The sequence below is a fragment of the Gymnoscopelus microlampas genome (genome assembly GCF_963454915.1).
Source record: "Gymnoscopelus microlampas genome assembly, chromosome: 23".
Lineage (NCBI taxonomy): Eukaryota > Metazoa > Chordata > Actinopteri > Myctophiformes > Myctophidae > Gymnoscopelus > Gymnoscopelus microlampas.
In genome coordinates, this window is record NC_139960.1 from 13,626,095 (window position 1) to 13,646,149 (window position 20,055).

A 20,055-nucleotide genomic window follows, 5' to 3' on the forward strand; every position below is an offset into this window, starting at 1 on the left:
TGTCCCAAATGGATACATTTGATTAACCCATTAAGACCGGGAACGCATCTGTGTCATTTTTAGATTTCATTGGCTATTCAAAAATAGCAGATCTACAAGCTCATAGCGCGGCACCGAGTGCCACGCTATGAGCTTGTAGATCTGCCATTTTTTGAAACATCTTGACAATTTGTTCAAATCTTTGAATGTATATATTTTCAAGCGAACATTTGTAACTCAAACCTTTGCTTCTGGGGGTTCCTGGAACAAAATACTTTGAGATGGGGGTCCAAATACATATCCTTTTGGCGGTCGATGACATGCAAAAGTTTGAGAACCACTGATTATACATATGTTTTTTTTTTTAACTGTTAGGATTTAGAAGACATTTGTAGAACCCCCCAAAAGCAAAGATTTAAGTTAAAAATGTTATATATATAAAAATATATATATATATATATATATATTGAAAGATTTGCAAAAAATGTATATATATTTTTTAAATAGCAGATCTACAAGCTCATAGCGCGGCACTCAGTGCCGCGCTATGAGCTTGTAGATCTGCTATTTTTGAATAGCCAAAGAAATCTAAAAATGACACAGACAGTGTTAAAACAGTAGCAAGGAACTGAATTGATAATGATGAGGAGGGCTGAGCAATGTATCAGTTTTATTATATAATATTTATCAAATACCCAGCTTTTATTTGCTCTGGGTGATAATAAATGCCAGGGGTGGGTAGAGTACTGGAAATCTGTAGTCAAGAAAAAGTAAAATTACTCCCATAGGTTAAAAATTGGTGAAGTCGTCCTTTAAGTAAAACATTATGTAGGCATATTCATTATTATAGGGATGCACATGTATATTCACATTTCTGAATATTCGTGGCAGTCTCCAAATTCAATGTGCATATGTCATTATTCAATGTTATGTACAATATACTAATACCATAATAAATTAAATTGATACATTTGAAACTTTTTAAAGTCAAGGACTTGAGTTTTTGAATTTAAAATGAGATTTGAGTTTAAAAAATGTTTTAAAAAAATGCTTGCTTAAAAATAAAAAATAAAGTGGTTAAAGTGGTTAAAATAATTGTGATTGTGTAATTAACTGATTTTGCCGGGGACCCCCAGATCAAAAATCAGTGTAATAATCCAGTGTAATCCCAAGTGTCTCGTATCCAGTCGTATGGCACTCCCAAAATATTGCTTTATTTTAAACTATAACTAACCGTGACATGCACGGGCGAGGACCATGTCTGGGCGTGCCTCTGGGCTTTAAGCTGGAAGCTCAGTTTGTGCCCACGCGGTGCCCAGGCGTGTGCGTAATTTGGGCATGAGACGATTTGAAGATAGATGGATGGATGAACAAGATTATCTACCCATGATTACTCAGGAAGTTGCTTGTTCAGAACTGATGCCAGTGGGGTGATAAGTTGACCGACGCGTCACCGCGCTGGGCAAGACCCAGCCAGTTGAGTGTCTAAGCAGAAGTACCGGGAATTTGGCGGAAGTACCTACCGCCCAAGGAATTGACGTTCTGTTAACATTCTCTGTGAATGAAACGAGCATTGCGATTGGTCGAAAAAGATATGTTTCCGGGCGGAAAACACGTACAACAGAAGTCCCGCCCCCCTATGGACACTCTCTGCTCTAGCTCGTGACCACGCTTTTTCTCTTCGCAGATGAAGTAAATGCTGGGAACGAGGCTAGCGTAGCTTTACCAGCGGGTTGCCGAGTTTTGACCGATACACACGTTCACCGGCGGAAGAGCTCCTCTAGAACGGCGGGGTGGGCGTCGACCGCCCGTAGGCTCTGCACCAGCCTGCGCACCGTGGCGGCCTTTCCCTGGGAGCGCCTCCATTGGACCAGGCCGGCCAGCGCCTGGCCGTGCGTGCTGTGGACGTGGTCGGCGCGGCAGCGGTACAGCGCGCCCGCCGACAGCCCCAGGTCCAGCACGAGGGCTTCCCACTCGGGGCCGAGGCGGGAGGCCAGGCGGGAGAGCTCCCGGTCCGACGGCACCGCCAGCAGGACCTCTTCTGGAAGGTTCCAGTCGGTGTTGCCAGATTCTGAGAGAGAAACAAGCAAACGGGTCTAAGGAAAACCAGCCCAAAAGAAGCGACTATGGACCAACATGAGCACTTTAACATATACATCAGCTATTTGAAAATAGCAGATCTACAAGCGTCGCGATGCGACGCGTTGTATATTGTGCTGTATATTGTGTACAGTATATTGTGACTCCAAGCAAAACTATATGGGTGAACTGACAATAAGAATTTAACTGAACTCCCTAGGCTGGCGAGGGGAGCGTAGCGCCCAGGATCACTTAGAAAATTGGCACTGGGTGAAAAATAAGGGTTACAAAATAAGAATTTAACTGAACTGGACAAAGGAAGGTGCAATGCAGCTACTTCAAAAGTTTTGGAGATTTTCTTTTAGCACCCATTCATCCGGCCAGGAGCCATAAAAAAATACTATCATCCCCTTCCAGTGTCAACAAAGTGAGTACGTGTGTCGCAATCCTCTCTTACGTCCATGGCACAGTCATGTTTGTTTGCTTTTGCAGGTCTCTGTGACACAAGAGGAAACGCTGGTGGCGTTTGCATCGGCGAACTGGAATCTCCATACAAAGGGATTCATAAGAGTGTGTGTACACACTGGCACTGGGTGTTTTCACCGCACATAACCTGGTCGTGTTGACGTTTCTGTCTTGCCTAAATATGGTCAACAGCCCCGGTACTCCATAATAACACCAGGAAAACTATCTATCCTTTTACAACTGTTGTGTAACAGCCCCCCCCCAGGCACACATGCGCCGCGCAAAGGAGCTCTATTCACTGCTGTTCCTGGAAACAAGTTTTATAATAGAGGCGGTGCATGGATGCAGACATTCAATATCACTTCATCCTTCACTCTGTGAGAGAGCAGAGCGGGGCTGAATAGAAAACAGGCTGCCATGGGAGTGGGACAGCCGCTTTGTGAAAAAGAGGCATTTCTTTAGAACTTTTCCTTTCAAAAACATTTCATCAATCTACGAAAAGAAATGACGATCCAGAGCAACTTCCTCCAAGAAGGAGTGCTTATGATATAATAAGCACAATCGTAATTCATTGCGACTCCAATTTTGATTTACGAAATTATACAGTAGTCAGATTTGGCCCGGAACTTTCTCAACAGTTCCTTCCCAACCATTAATCAAGACATCTTAACCCGTTAAAACCGGGAACGCTGTGTAACCACTTTAACCATTATTTTATACTTTTACTATTGAAAAATAGCAGATATACGATCTGCTATTTTTGAAGAATCGTGAAAATGAGTGCAAATCTATGAATATATATATATATTTGAAAGGATATTTTTAACTCAAATCTTTGCTTCTGGGGGGTCCCTGGAAAAACATATATTTCCAGATTCTGTGAGAGAAACAAGCAAACGGGTCTAAGGAAAACCAGCCCAAAAGAAGCGACTATGGGCCACATGAGCACTTTAACATATACATCAGCTATTTGAAAATAGCAGATCTACAAGCTCAGGGGGGGGGGGGTTAGAACCACTGATATTATAGCAACATAAGTTTTTTTGTTAGGATGTTAGGATTTAGAAGACATTTGTAGAATCCCCAGAGGCAAATATTTGAGTTACAAATGTTTGCTTTAAGAAAATACATATTCAAAGATTTGCACAGATTTTCATGATTTAAAAAAAAATAGCAGATCTACAAGCTCATAGTGCGGCACTCTGTGCCGCGCTATGAATTACACTCATTAATTGTGATTAACTACACATTAATTCAGATGAACAATTACAAATGTCACCAAATTTGAACAATCATCAATGTAACTGTTAGGTGGCACATATTTATACAAAACAATGCTAAAAGGATAACCCAGATACGCCCTCCTCAGGGCTTGTTTCCATTAAGGTCCTGTGTATTCAATTCATCGAGGTCGATACAGTACCTTTCAACTCTCTCTCTTTCTCAGTGGCTCATGACGGTAACATCAGATAATAACCCTAATGCACTCTATTGTGTGGTGCCTTCCTCTGAATAGGCCTAAATATATAATAACCACTTAACCCATTGAGACCTGAAGCTGATTCTACATATCTCCTAAATCTCAACAGTATTCTGAAAAACGTATGTTTCTATATCAGTGTTGCTCAATCTTTTTCATGTCAAGGACCCCCAAAATTATATGTATTTGGCCGCGGACCCCCATCAAAATATGTTGTTCCAGGGACCCCCCAGAAGCAAAGATTTGAGTTAAAAATGTTCGCTTTAAAAATATATATTTCAAAGATTTGCACACATTTTCACGATTTTTCAAAAATAGCAAAATAACGCTTTTTAGCTCAAATCTAAAAATGACACAGTTCCAGGTCTTAATGGGTTAAATGTCCACATATTCCAGATCGAGCTTGGGAGCTCAGGTTTTTCAGTTTTTGCCAAGCAGTTGAAAACAGCCATTCTGGGGGCATTGAGGGCACTGGTAATGAAGCACTGTTTGGTTGGTTTTACAAGCCTTGAGGGGGAACTATGTGTGGTGTTGACTTGCTCACACTGTCCTTGGAGGTTCACAAAGAACTAGTGAGCTCACAGTGATGAACTTTGTCCAGCTCAATACATCCAGTTACCATTTATTATGAGAGCGCTGCTACGGCCAAACATTGTGTATCACAGGTATGACTCATGCCCGCTCGCCTCGTTTAAAAAAATGCAATTTAAAGAAGTTATTTGAATCAATAAGACGTTATTTTTAACCAATCTGTATGGTAGAGCATGTTAACTCTGTAAGACCGGGAACGCATCTGTGTGTCATTTTTGGATTGCTTTGGCTATTCAAAAAATATTGTACCTGTAGGACTCCTACATGGGAGACTAAATGTCTTAACGCTCAAGTTTATTTGTATACGGGACATTTCAACAACTATAGGCAATTCAGTGTGCTTTACGTGCAGAGGTGTCCTATCCAGTACAAGTGTCTTCTCAATGGAAGCACAGGGAGTCCACCTCCAACCACTGCAGTTGTATTGCATTAACCCATTAAGCACCGAGTGCCACGCTATGAGCTTGTAGATCTGCTATTTTTGAAAAATCGTGAAAATTTGTGGCAAAACCTTTTTTTAAAGCGAACATTTGTAAAATATTTAGTTCAAATATTTGCACAACTTTTCATGATTTTTCAAAAAGTGGGGTCCCCGGACCCCACTTTGAGAACCAATGATCTAGCACACATACTATAGCACTTCAAACCTCCCAGACCAAAAAACAACAAGGCACCTGTGCTTTGCATAAACGCTCTATGAAAGGTGTTGTCCTGGCAGGCTGTCGTCTGATTGGACGAATCCACCCTCCGCCGCCCCGCCACAAAAAAAAAAAAAAAAAAAAAGTTTGACGTGGCAACTTCTAGTGTGGTGGAAAAAGTACTGAAATGTTTAAGTAAAAGTAAAAGTATCGATACTGCAATGTAGAAATACATTGCAGTATCGCAATAGCAGATCTACAAGCTCACAACGCGTCGCATGAGCTTGTAGATCGGCTATCTTCAAATAGCCCAGGTATAAAATAAGGCTAAAGTGGTTAATGTATGTTTTATAATGTTATAATTTATATCTGCAAACTAACTAGTAGCTAAAGTTTTCAAATAATTGTAGTGGAGTAAAAAGTACAATATTCGCCTAGTAGTGGAGTAAAAGTAAAAGTATAGACAATTGGAAAATACTCCTGTAAAGTTAAAAAAAAACTAAAAATTGTACTTAAAGTACAGTACTTGAGTAAATGTACTTAGTTACTTTGCACCACTGGCAACTGCACGTGACTAGGTTTAAGCTGTGGGCCGCTGAGTCAGGAGTCTGAAATAACATGTTCCCCGTCTCATGCCAAGGTTTCTGGTGAAACCGGCCAACCAAAAGACTTGTTTGGTGAACTAGTTCCTCAAACAATGGGCAACAGAACTGCTGAAAATAATGGCCGTAGCAGCAGGAAGAGAATACTTGGCTTTCTCCAGAAAGCACTTCTGGCAAAACAGGAGGCTTTTCTAAGAACTGGCTCTTTACAAGGAGGAGGAAAGCGGTGCGGGCGGTCGGTCCACCACCCTCTCTTCTCTTTTCTTTCTCTCTTTACGGACGCAAACAGGCCAACGTATGAAGTTGAACAGATAACACACAAAACACTGGACTCCTTAAAAGCAAGGTTTGGGATCTTTAGTCTTCATAAAAATATGACCAACGGGTCTATCAAGCACCTGTGTCAAATCTGGAAAAAAAAAGCAAGAGCCCCCATCAGAGCTTAAGTTGACCAGAAAGAGAAACGAGTTGACACGAGATCTGTGTCATTTTAGATTTTATCTACATATGTTTTATACACACGCACGCACGCACGCACGCACACACACACACACACACACACACACACACACACACACACACACACACACACACACACACACACACACACACACACACACACACACACACACACACACACACACACACACACACACACACACACACACACACACACATCTGATGTTTTTGAATAGTATGTACAGTATGTTATCTTTGCTTAGAGCAAAGAACACTGCTCAAAATATTTGCTTCTGGGAATTCTACAAAATGTCTTCTAAATCCTAACAGTTTTCTGAAAAACTTATGTTGCTATGGACGTGGTTCTCAAACTTTTCCATGTCAAGGACCACCCAAAATGATTATGTATTTGGCCGCGGACCCCCATCTCAAAAATGTGTCGTTCCAGGGACCCCCAGAAGCACAGATCGGAGTTAAAAACCGCTATGAGCTTGTAGATATGCTATTTTTTTGAATAGCCAAAGAAATAAAAAAAAAGACACAGATGTTCCTTCTGCAGCTCTGTCTTCTTGGCAAAGGATCAGTAGGATGTCATCAGCTCAAATCAGCTCATTACATCTCACAAAGTCACGTCTCTGAACCTTCCTAATGGGAGCCCTGAGCCACTGAGCCATTGTTCGGTTCTGCATCTCGGCAAGGTTTCTTTTCTGCGGCGCTAACAGGAACAAGCTCCTCCTGCCAAGATTCCTGGAAAGCAGGCGGCAGGCAATAAAATAAAAAAGGGAGGTGGGGGCCTGGTCTTGGTGATGAATGCCAGAAAAACAAGCACATGGCCCTGCCTGCTCCAACATGAATTTATGGCACAAAAAAAAAAAAAATCGGCACAGCTCGGCACTCTCTCTCTCTCTCTCGCCCTGCAGTTCCTCCACCCACTGCAACAATGGCCAGAGAGAGAGACCACATTCTCCGTTTCCCCGAACACACAGTTAAAATCCTCAGTGTTCATTTAACTCAAAAGGGGGCACAAAATGGAACCAAATGGACTTGAACCCTCTAACCCCCTGATCCCTCTAGACCTGGTAAATTGAACCGCAGTTGTCTCTGCACACGGACCACCTATTTCCATCGACAACAAATCTATTCACCAAAAATAGCCTAGATCGACAAGCATTGTGAGCTTGTAGATCAGCTATTTTTGGCAAACATGAATTATCCACTTTAGCCCGATTTTATACCTAGGCTATTTGAAAATCAAAATTGTGAGTTTGTAGATCAGCTATTTTCAAACATTTTAGTACTTTGGTACTTTAAGTGCATTTGGATACTAATACTTTTGTACTTTTACTCAAGTAACATTTTGAACGCAGGCCTTTTACTTGTTACTTGAGTATTTTTATATTGTGGTATTGCTTTAACTTAAGTAAAATATCTGAGTATACTTCTTCCACCACTGACTTAAACACACTGGACACTAGACCCGGGTTTCTCAAAGTGGGTGCCGTGACACAAGTCCAGGGGTGCTGCAGAATACTTTGATAATATTTGGAATTTATCAATATCACTTCAGTTTAACCACTTAGACCGTCTAGACTTAGTCAAACGGACGTGAGTTGCACTGTTCTTGGTGCTTTTTTTCATTCTACAGTACACCAAGTCTCTTCGCCAAAAATAGCCGATCTACAAGCCCACAACGCGTCACGTTGTGACGCGTTGTGACGCGTTGTGAGCTTGTAGATCGGCTATTTTTTGGATAATTACTCCCCCCAGAATAGGGATGCTGGGGTTCAAGTGGTTAAACGCCAAGTGCAAACGTTCTGTCCTGATGGAAACGGATATTCTCTCAAGTTTTCCGCAAGACTTACTGGATCTTAGAGGGAAAGTTTCACATATTTACGTAGCGTAATATGACATAAGGTTCTAGAAATTAACAATGTCATTCAGGGGTGCCGTGGATGATAAAGTTATTTACAGGGGTGACCTGAGCCAAAAAAGTTTGAGAACCACTGCACTAGACCTTAGTGTGTCTCTACATAATACACACTTTATCTTGGTCTGTTGACCATACCGGCAATTTGAGACGCTTTATAAGTGCCACGGTCAACTTGTGCGACTCACACCCGGGTTGTTGATTGTAGGGAAGTGTTACATAATGTCTCAGAACACTTCATACTGTAAAGAGCTGCTGACCAGGTCACGAAAAGCGCAACCTGCCTCTTTTAGGGAGGTTGATAATTAGTTTATTTATTCATATAATATTTCTGTTAGAGTTAAATGGAAGTGAATGTCAAAGTTTGGCAACAAATGTATCTTTGTGTGTGTGTGTGTGTGTGTGTGTGTGTGTGTGTGTGTGTGTGTGTGTGTGTGTGTGTGTGTGTGTGTGTGTGTGTGTGTGTGTGTGTGTGTGCATAAAAAACGGGAGTTGTCTCAGGGCTATGTTCACACGCCTGATGCTATTAATAGCGCTTTACATAGATTGTGCATTACATTCACCCATTCACACACACACACACACACACACACACACACACACACACACACACATTCACACACACACACACACACACACACACATATTCACACACCGATGGCGGAGGAAAGCCATGCAAGGCACCAACCTGCTCATCGGGAGCAATTAGGGGTTCAGCGTCTTGCTCAAGGAGACTTCGACTGCAGTAACTCTTCTGGGCGAGCCCGGGATCGAACTGGTAACCTCGCGGTTTCCATCCGGCCGCTCTACCGGGCCACTCTACCCCCTGAGCCACTGCCGCCCCTGTCTCTTCTAAGCGATAAGTGCAGACGAGAAAACAGCAAAATCTTAAATAAAAAAATACTCACTTAATCATCATGATGACCTCAGTGTAAAACATGTGTGTATGATGGCGTACAGTGGTGGAAGTGGTTTTATAGATGGGCGGTGCTTCATGCCAGGATGAGGGCAAAGTGCGGAGCACCAAATTTACTCGCAATTTATAATCTGCCTTACGATAATAAAGTAACCGATTTACGAGCTCACAGCGCGTTCGTCGTGAGCTTAGGTCAGTTATTTGCATAGTAATATTTTCAGCATGCTGCCGCACAATGAAGTAAATCATAAATGAGACCCTAAATGACTCTTCCTGACTGGATAACATTAATGCCACAACTTCTGTCTCTGTACCTTAGCCTATGCTTCAGCCAAAAGAAAAAAAAGGCCTGGTTTTACAATGCCACTACAATAAACATTTATAACAGTCAGCACTGTTCAGAGATTTCTAAACTACTGCGCATATGATTTATCTAGTACTAAAAAGTCCTAACTATTTATCTCGATATATAAAAACTCTTATGAAATTGATCTCACCCTCTCGACTCATTGTTTTACATTACAATACCTTGGTTTTTCTTAGTTTTGGGACTTGTTTTGATGTGTGTTTTTGATTGTAAAAGCACGTTGTAAACAAATAATATTGTTTAGTAAAATATACTGTATCAGCACAATTGTAATTTATTATTATTATTATTATTATACACTTTATTGAGAGTAGAAGAGAGAACGCCGGAGCAACACGGACAATTTAGGCCTTTTAGTACGGTGCAAGTATAACAGAATGACTGACGTTTCGGTCTTGCGACCTTCCTCAGAGTCATAAGTGGCAGCATCAAGAATGACATTTAAATGCAGAGGTGAGTATGGGTTGTACTCTCAATAAGCCAATGGTAGATGGCCCTCTGTTTAGTGGTAATTACCTAGTACTGCAAGACACAATCTCAAGGTTGCGCCAATCAGTAATGATTAGGCTTAACTCAGGGCATATGGACCATTTAGCATATTACAAGATATAAAAAATAGTAAACACATATAATGCCTTGGTAAGGTTAGTTTTAAAACAGTGTACATATAGAAAAAGTTGGGCCAATGTAAAAACACTTTAGATACATTTTGGCAAATTTACATTTTTACATTTTTAAGACACAAAAAAGAAAAAAGGGGAACACTGAGGCTTCATGACATTGTTTTTGTGTGCCCTTTACTCTTGAGAGTGTTCCCCTTTTTTCTTGTTTGTGTCTTAAAAATGTAAATGTAAAAAATACAGCATCAATATCAGTTTAACCACTTTAACTCTTTATACTTTGGCTATTTGAAAATAGCCGATTTTGTCGTAATGTGACACGTTGTGAGCTTGTAGATCTGCAATTTTTGGGGGGGAATATTTTTAAGACATTTTAACAACACAAATGTTGTATGTCTTTGCCTAATAGCACAAACTATTTTCAGATGGGGGTCCGGGGCCAAGTACACATTCATTCGGGGGTCCTTGACATGAAAACATTTGAGAACCACTGTTCTAAGTAAGCCATGCTCAGAAATTGTGCGGACAAGAAACAGAATATCACAGAGAGAAAACATTATTTAATCCATGATCCAAGACCGGGAACTTACTTAGAACAGTCTGTCATTTTAAGATTGTCATTTTGTCATTTTAGATGTCATTTTAAGATTTCTTTGGCTATTCAAAAATAGCAGATCTACAATCGTAGCTATGAGCTTGTAGATCTGCTATTTATTTATTTTTCATCTTTTTGTGCACATTTTGAATTTATATACTGTATATATGTTTTAAAGTGAACATCATTAACTCAAATCTTTGCTTCTGGGGGGTCCCTGGAACAAAATATTTTGAGATGGGGGGGTCCGTGGCCAAAAACATGTAATTTTGGGGGTCCTTGACTTGAAAAACTTTGAGAACCACTGATATTATAGCAACATGCGTTTTTTTTTTTTTTAAAGACAAATTAGAATTTAGAAGACATTTTGTCAAATGTTTGACAACGCTGGACATTTGTCAAATGACAAATGTTCGCTTTAAAAAATATATACATTCAAAGATGTGCACACATTTTTACGATTTTTTTGAAAAATTGTAGATCTACAAGCTCTATGAGCTTGTAGATCTGCTATTTTTTAACAGCCAAAAGACATCTAAAATGACAGAGATGCGTTCCCGAGTTGAATGGAGTTACTACATGAGATGTTAGTTGTTATCAAAATACCTGAGGCCGCCGCATGCGTGTGCCTTGTTGTTTTGAATGGGCGCTACGCTACGCTACTCTACACAAACACTCTGTGGCAGCGAGCCAAGGCCAGAGAGAGAGCATGATTTTATAGTGAGGTCACTGGCCATGAATTCAAACATGCACAATAACAAGAGTTGTTTTGAAAAACTCTTGAATGGGAGGGAGAAAGAACGTGGTGTGTTTCACCGGCTCTCAGCAAACATGGGAGGGAGGCCGTCACTCCCCATGTTTTGCTACATGTGTTGATGGAGAGCCTTTTATGGTTTTTTTCCGCTGTACAGTACAGCACAAGTGGAGAAAAAGAAGGCAAACAGACATGCAACCCATAGGTGGACTACAGGTGGGTCTTCAGCTGGATTCTACTTCAGGTCATCATTGCAGTGATGTGGTACGGCTAGGGCTGTCACGATTACAAATTCAAGTTGACGATTAATTGTCACTCAAATAATTGCGATTAGCGATTTAATTGTGGTTTTGGCCATTGAACATTGGAACATATGAAGCCTTTTAGGCTTCGTTATTAAAATTTGCACACGGCTGATATGACACATAACTGAAAAAAACAAAGAAATTGTTGACATATTTAATCATTTTTATTCATGTCAAAATATCAGAAATAGTCACTTTGTGACGCGTTTGTAGATCAGATAAGCTTGTAGATCAGCTATTTCTGCTATTTTCTATATTTGAAAATGTGTGAACATTTTTCAACGTGGAAAATAATTATGACGATTATGCAAAAATAATTCTGATTATCTCAAATAATTGCGATTAGATGATTATGCAACAATTGTGACAGGCCAAGGTACGGTGCTAACTCGGTGGCCTAGGGCCGGGCATTAGAAGGACATTCTAATGCGTGAATAGGGCCGTGATTTTTTCATTTCTTTTTTATATTATATATTTTTTTATGTTTATTTTATTTGAAAGTGAAATATCCCTTTAAGCGGTTAGTCAGACTTATCAATTAAGTTGATAATAAAAAATCTATTCGACATGTTTCATGTCGATTCTTGAAGATATATATGAAAGGAATTATCCCCAAAAACCTTGCTTCTGGATTCTCTTAAGATTAAGATTAAGTCGGTTGTTGGTTTGGATATATTTGGGGTTAATTACTCTGTCCTGTTGACTCATAGGATGGAAGGTTGGAAGCATCTCAACACTTACTGCCAAAACAAGACACAGCAGAACAAGTTCAAGGTGCAACTTGAGTTGATTGTTTCCGTCTTAGGGAAACAAGACAAGAATGTGCCATTTTATCAAATGTCTATTGTGTTAACATTATTAGTCTTGAGTCTGACTATTTACATAACCGATGTGTTGTAATAAAAACGTGTGGGATCTTATTTGAAACAAAAGACTTCTCTATCAGTTGAGTCTCAAGATAATTCCATCAGATGGTCTTCTTTATCTGATAAAGATGATGGGCCTTATGAAATCTACAGCAGTGGTTCTCAACCTTTTCACGCCACTTAACTGGGGACCCCCCAAAATAATCATATTTGAACTGGGGACCCCCAAAATAATCATATTTGAACAGTGGACCCCCCAAAATAATCATATTTGAACTGGGGACCATCCAAAATAATCATATTAACTGGGGACCCCCCAAAATAATCATATTTTAACTGGGGACCATCCAAATTAATCATATTTTAACTGGGGACCCCCCAAAATAATCATATTTGAACTGGGGACCCCCCGAAATAATCATATTTGAACTGGGGACCCCCCAAAATTATCATATTTGAAATGATCTACAGCACAGTAAGTTTGACAAGGAGAAGACATTGTACAGTTTTCAGTGATTCTTTCATATAAATAAATAACCACATCTTCCACAAATGTTCAACTTTTCATGGGTGAAAGTTCTTTTTTGAAACCGGGTTTAAATCCAGGGCAGAAGAGGAAAGTTACGTAGTGCAGCTTTAAGTAAATGTTTTGAGTACCGGTATCTGCACTTGAAAAAAAATATCTTTGGGTACTTATGACTTCCACTCCACTACATTTAAAAGGCAAATATTGCACTTTTGACTCCACTACATGTCTAGAGAAGGAAAAGGTACATTGTGACAGCTTAAGCCCTATTTCAAATATAGTGAACATAGAAGATCTTCAAGCTTACAACGCTTCGCAAGGCCATGTTGACCGAGCAACATTCACTTTGTAGCTGAGTAATATTTGACCAGGAGTATCTACATTTGAGTCAGAATTTATTGAGAGAATGACCCTTAAGCTGCATTCAGCGTCTCATTATCGAGGGAGTCCTATGAATAAAACATTGTTACATGCGGTACAAATACACAAATACACACGTACAAATAGCGTGCTCACCCTCTCCCACCCACAAACCCAGCCCTCAATTGTTTCTCAACAAGAATGGAAAACAATGCTATACACTCAGTGGTCGGCAACCTTTTTGACATGAAGTGCCATTTTTTTTTCTTTTCTTGATAGTCAGCGTGCCATACGTTTTCATGTCAAGGACCCCCAAATTGACACATATTAGCCCGCGGACCCCCATTTGAAAAGATACGCCAAAGGACCCCCATAAGAGACGATTTCTACGTCTCTAGCAGTGATTCTCAACCATTTTAATTTCAAGGACCCCCCAGTTTGACATGCATTAGGGCTACAGACCCCCGCTTAATGGCATTTCTATCTCTGGGACCCCCAATTTATATTGTAAAATCAATGTTAATTTAACTCAGAGAGTGTACAAATGGAATGAAATGGACCCGACAGGGTCCATTTCATTCCATTTGTGCACTCTCTGAGTTACAGACTTATAGGAGTGGCTAAAAATGTAAGCACGTCACTTCGCAGGACGTGATGTGATTGGCTACCGAGATGCATGATGAAAATAATAAATAAATATAAATATCACCGCTCACTTCACACTGGGTGTGATTATTTTTCTTGCACTGGCAGATTCGTCTGGTCCTAGGCTACTATCATTTAGCTGGGGACCCCCTGGAACTCTCTCGAGGACCCCTGGGGCCCCCCCGGACCCCACTTTGAGAAACACTGCATTATATTACATGTATACTGTGTTCACTGTTCATCATGTGTGGATCGCCCCCATCTTTTCCTAAACAAAACAAAAGTCTCACCTGTGGAGGCCTCCGGTCCGCTGATCTCTAGTGCCTCGAGGTCCCGTACCAGGGTGTTCTTGACCCAGATGAACTCCTCCTCCAGGGACCTCAGGAAGGCGTCCCAGGCCCGGGGACCCCTGGCCGGCAGGAGGTCCAGCAGCCGCAGGGCTCTGCCCCTGCTGGTGGGGATGGACTGGATCTCCTCCACGTGATCCTGCGTGAGGATGCTCTCCTGGTACAGGAAGTGAACCACGGTGTCGCTCGCCCCGATCTGGTCCGACAGATCCAGCCTGTGTCTCCTCAGGATCTCTCTGTGCAACCGATCCATCACCGGAGGATCTCTCTGTGCACCGGATCCCTCACCAGAGGAATGAGGATCTGATAATGATCAATGATAATGATCAATAGTCTGCACTGTCTGTCTGTCTATCTTCACTAACTGTCTGTCTGCACTAACTTTCTGTCTGTCTGTCTGTCTGTCTGTCTGCATTCACTAACTGTCTGTCTGTCTGTCTGTCTGTCTGTCTGTCTGTCTGTCTGTCTGTCTGTCTGACTGTGTCTTCACTAACTGTCTGTCTGTCTCTTCACTAACTGTCTGTCTGTGTCTTCACTAACTGTCTGTCTGTCTGTCTGTCTCTTCACTAACTGTCTGTCTGTCTGTCTGTCTGCACCAACTGTCTGTCTGTCTGTCTGTCTGTCTGTCTGTCTAAAATGGCAGATCTAAAAGCAAGTTGTGAGCATGTATGATAGATCTATTTTCATATACCCAAAGTACATATAAGGCTGAAGTGGTTAATGCATGTTTTCTATTAATCCATATCAACAAAGTAACTAACTAAAGTTTTCAAATAATTGTAGTGGAGTAAAAGCACAATATTTGCCTCTGAGATGTGTGGAGTAGAAGTAAAAGTACTGAAAATTGGAAATGCTCTGAACAGGTAAAGTAAAAAGAAATACCTCAAAGTTGTACTCACGCTAGAAATGTGTCATGATTTGCTCCCTGCATGGGGCAGTACTTGAGTACATAGTTACTTTCTATGTCCATGAGAAGAAGAATTGCACGTTTATATTATAACTAGTAGCTTCATCATCAGAGAGCCGATCATCATCATACGAGATAAACGAGCTTTATATCCGAAAACCCGTCGCTTATCATAATAATCACATATTAATCATATAAATCATAATAATCACTTTTTGTGTCGCCGTTTATTTCATGTTAAAAACAACAGGAGAGTCAACGGTGCTCACTGTTATTTGGTCCGACCGGAAACCGACTGCTACGCGGAACCATTGTTATTCATGTCTTCACTGTTTTGCTTGATTCACTGCCTTTGCTTTTGCTCTTCTTTTTGCGTTATTGTTAAAGTATTACTGCTTTTCTAAATCACTTCTGCTTTATTTATTTTTTTGTTATTGTTTTTTGCTCTGTAAAGCACTTTGAGCTGCATTCATGTCATGCTATATAAGAATGTTTATTATTATTATTATTATTATTGTAACAAACAGCTAGCTGAAGACCATTCCCTAGATACAATGCAGTGGTGTAAAGTAACTAAGTACATGTACTCAAGTACAATTTTGAGGTATTTTTCCTTTACTGGAGCATTTTCAATTTTCAGTACTTTTACTTCTACTCTTTTTTTATTATTTTGATTTTGATTATTATTACAAAACATACATTAACCACTTCAGCCCTATATACATTTTGGCCATTTTAAAATAGCCGATCTACAAGCTCACAATGCGTCGCATCACGACGCATTGTGAGCTTGTGCGCATGTGATCTGCTATTTTCAAAAGACTTTTATTCATTTTATATATTTGAAAACTTGTGAAATGGGACATTCTGCATAATGAGTACTTTCTCACAGTATAAAATCCTCAGTGCTAACCCGTTCATTTGGTAGAACATGTATAAGGTCTTATACATGTCCATTTGGTACACTGACAGAATTAAATGAACTCAGGATGTCAGTGTACAGTTATAAATATTCACACCCCAGTGGGCAGTTTCCCATAATAACCACTGCCATGGTGCCACCACTATGACAGTCTGCTGGCCACTGGGAGTCGGGCCACTGGGGTAATTTTGTCATTTTGGGGGTGAGCTATCCCTTTAAATATTGTGTTGTTTTTCCCTTATTCTGGATCTCATAATCTGACATAGAATAATTAAACATGATCCTTGATCCATGCTGCTGTCTGTTGTGGGTCAGTGGTAGCTCGCCAGTGTTCCATGCTGACATCACACACTTTAGTTCTCATTGCATGTTCTGGTTCTAGAATCTTTTCACGTGACCCCCCTACTGTTTCATTCAATTCAATTCAATTCAATTCAATTCAATTCAATTCAATTCAATTCAATTCAATTCAATTCAATTCAATTCAATTCAATTCAATTCTATTACAGGGCGAATCACAACAAGTTGTCACTTTACATGTAGAGAAAAGGATTTTGCTGTGTAGGGGCCTTCAGGGATGACATGGTTTATAGATGTTATTGTTAAACAGGTATAATTAAGTACCCAGTGTGATATGTTGTCACGGGGCACAGCATTCCAAGGGTCTGATTGCAGACCAATATAACTCCTGTACCAACTGTTGGTGTTTCTGTAATCCTCCTGTTACTCCAACATGTTCATCATTGACAGACTCTCTGCCTTATGTCTGCTTATCAGTGGTGTAAAGTAACTAAGTACATTTACTCAAGTACTGTACTTAAGTACAATGCTGAGGTACTTTTACTATAATGGAGTACTTCCAATTTTCTGTACTTAACCGTTAAAATGTTTTAACGGTACATTATTATTGTATAATTTCCCCTCCCCAACATTTTCACAGAAATCTGAAACGCTCGATGCCTTCTAGACAAGCTCGATGAGTGACATTTAGAAGAGCTGTCTCTGGAAAGTCAATGAGCTTGCCCGGGCGTCATGTGACAGCATGTAAACAAGACATTGAAATCCAATCTGTTAACAGCCTTCAAATGAATTTGATCCTCCGGGCAGCGAGAATATGCTGTGAATACACTCTCATATTATTAGGCTTACAGTGTAGCCTACTCTGGGATGGGGGTGGATGGGAGGGAGGGAGCCATTGTATTGTGGTCCACACCACTTGCTAAACTGCTTTTTACAGTGAACTGCAGTGGTGGAAAAAGTACTATTTTTTTTTTACTTAAGTAAAAGTATCAATACTGCAATGTAGAAATACTCTGTTAAAAGTAAAAGTCCAGAATTCAATTTACTTGAGTAAAAGTACAAAAGTATTGCCATCAAAATGTACTTAAAGTACCAAAAGCAGAAAGTACTCATTATGCAGATTGTCCCATTTCAAGTTTTCAAATGTATACAAATCTTTTGAAAATAGCAGATCTACAAGCTCACAATGAGTCGCGATGCGACGCATTGTGACCTTGTAGATCAGCTATTTTCGAATGGCCGAAATGTAGGCCTATATACAGTAGGGCTGAAGTAGGGTTAATGTATGTTTTGTAATAATAATCCAAATCTACAAAGTAACTAGTAACTAAAGTTGTCAAATAATTGTAATGGAGTAAAAGTAAAAGTACTGAAAATTGGAAATACTCCGGTAAAGTAAAAGCACCTCAAAATTGTACAGTACTTGAGTAAACGTTCTTCGTTACTTTACACCACTGCTATTATAAATGCGTTATATAACAACTGCTTAGATAGCATTACAGTATTGGTGTAATAAAACACTGTATTTGACCACGGCATTATACTTACAATACACCACAAAAGATTCAGATTACCACTTTTCTTTTCACACATGAAGCTGTTTACCTATACGTGTTGTGTAGTAGTGTATCAGAACAACAAGGAAGCACAACGAGTTAACATCTTGCGAATAAGTAACAGCAAAGAGGATTACAATGAATGGCACTAATGGTCTTAAAAACGCTTCCACTGGTGACACAGTTGGCCTTGTAAGATACTTACTCTGCCCTGAGAAGGTTTAAATACTGCTTGTTGTCCACATGTGATATGAACACTAGTGGCGATAATCCCCAAACATTAGATGCCAGTTGGTACAACGTCAGTATCAGGAGAGAAGAAAACATCAAGATAACAATCTCCTCCCCCCATGTGATCGCCTCCAATCTGGCTGATATCACCTCCTCCCAAGCTCACCTGCATGCTTGTGATCCCTTTGATAACAACTCCTCCCTTATCTCCTCACACCGAGCTAATCGAGGGTTGTATGTATTTATACACGAGCCACGACCACCCGTCACCTGTCATTCCATCTGTTTCTCGCGTCCCTCCGCCGCCCCCAGTCTATCCCCACTGTTCTTCGTGCGCTCCACTATCCTCATCCTTTCCTCCAGGTTCCTGATGGGGGGTCTTCAGGCGTAAACCAGCGCCACTCTGCTCCACGGACCCCAAAGCCAAATAATACTCAGGTCAGGGGTCATCGCCATGCTGGCTTGTGGTGGACATTTTGGTCGAAATTCCATTTTTGCCACAGACATACAAAACGAGTGGACGATAATATTACCAGAAACACATAAAGAGCTAGCCCTGAATGACCATAGCAGGTCTGTAACTCTGAGAGTGTACAAATGGAACCCGCAAGGGTCCATTTGGTTCCATTTGTACACTCAAGGGGGTCCTTGCAAATAAAACATTTGAGAACCACTAGCACTAGTTGGACTCCTAATGTGCCGTAGTGTCTTTATAGTAAATCAGCGTCATACACATTCTGAAGAAAACATGGAGACTTGACATTCAGTAATTGGGTCTTATGATCAAAATAAGAACATTATAATGGTGTGTAAATCAAAGATTTGCCACGGACAAGACCAAGTCTTTACCACAGACTCATTTGTCCGTGTACGGACGTATTGATGACCCCTGCTCAGGGTTCATCCCCCCCGGAACCACCAACTACCACCTGCTCCTGGGACCGCACCAACCCTCGTCCCCTTGCCCCTTCACCTCATCTTCATCACATCACCCTTCGTCACATCACCTTTTGTCCCATCATTATTTACTCATCTCCATCACGCCACCCTTCTCCCATTTCCCCTCCACCAAATCACCCTCGATCCCCTCGCTCCTTCTCCACCCCATCTGAATCACCTCACCACTCGCTCCTTGCTCCTTGCTCCTTCTCCACCTCCTCACCCCTCATCACGTCTTCCCGACCCCTCCATCCCCTCATCCCGCTCGCCTGCCATCCCTCTGACTTCACATCCCCTCGTTAATATCGCACATCCCCCCATTCCTCCATTGCTCAATCAATCCATGCTGTTTTCAGATTCAATAACCCAACTCGATTATGTTTGATGGTGTGGTCTTTACTAGTGAATGGCTTGCTTTAGTGGAACCACGGCCACTCTAAAAAGTATATATTTTTTATCGCAAATACTACTTTTATATTCTAATACTTGAAGTCGATCTATCGTATCAAGTTATTGTTGGTTTTCAAAAATCTGCCTCTACCATGGCTCTATTGCCTTTAGTTGTCTTGATGCATTATAGAGATACTGTATACCGGTTTGTGTGATATTTGGACAAAGTCTGTATAGGAAATTAAAGAAATTGTTTTGCAAAAACTCGGCCTCCTGGTGGCGCTGTAAC

The 20,055-nt window shown here is 40.7% G+C and overlaps 1 protein-coding gene across 1 annotated transcript; it reads right to left on the reverse strand.

Annotated features, from left to right (window-relative positions):
• Window positions 1-605: 605 nt before the first annotated feature.
• On the reverse strand, window positions 606-15,683 carry cradd (CARD and death domain containing adaptor protein). The gene is made up of 3 exons (XM_084050303.1): window positions 15,421-15,683; window positions 14,465-14,824; window positions 606-2,050 (listed from the first exon to the last, which is right to left on the reverse strand). The coding sequence occupies exons 2-3, from the start codon at window positions 14,772-14,774 to the stop codon at window positions 1,740-1,742; spliced, it is 621 nt and encodes a 206-aa protein (XP_083906429.1). The 5' UTR covers window positions 14,775-14,824; window positions 15,421-15,683; the 3' UTR covers window positions 606-1,739.
• Between the last annotated feature and the right edge of the window lie 4,372 nt (window positions 15,684-20,055).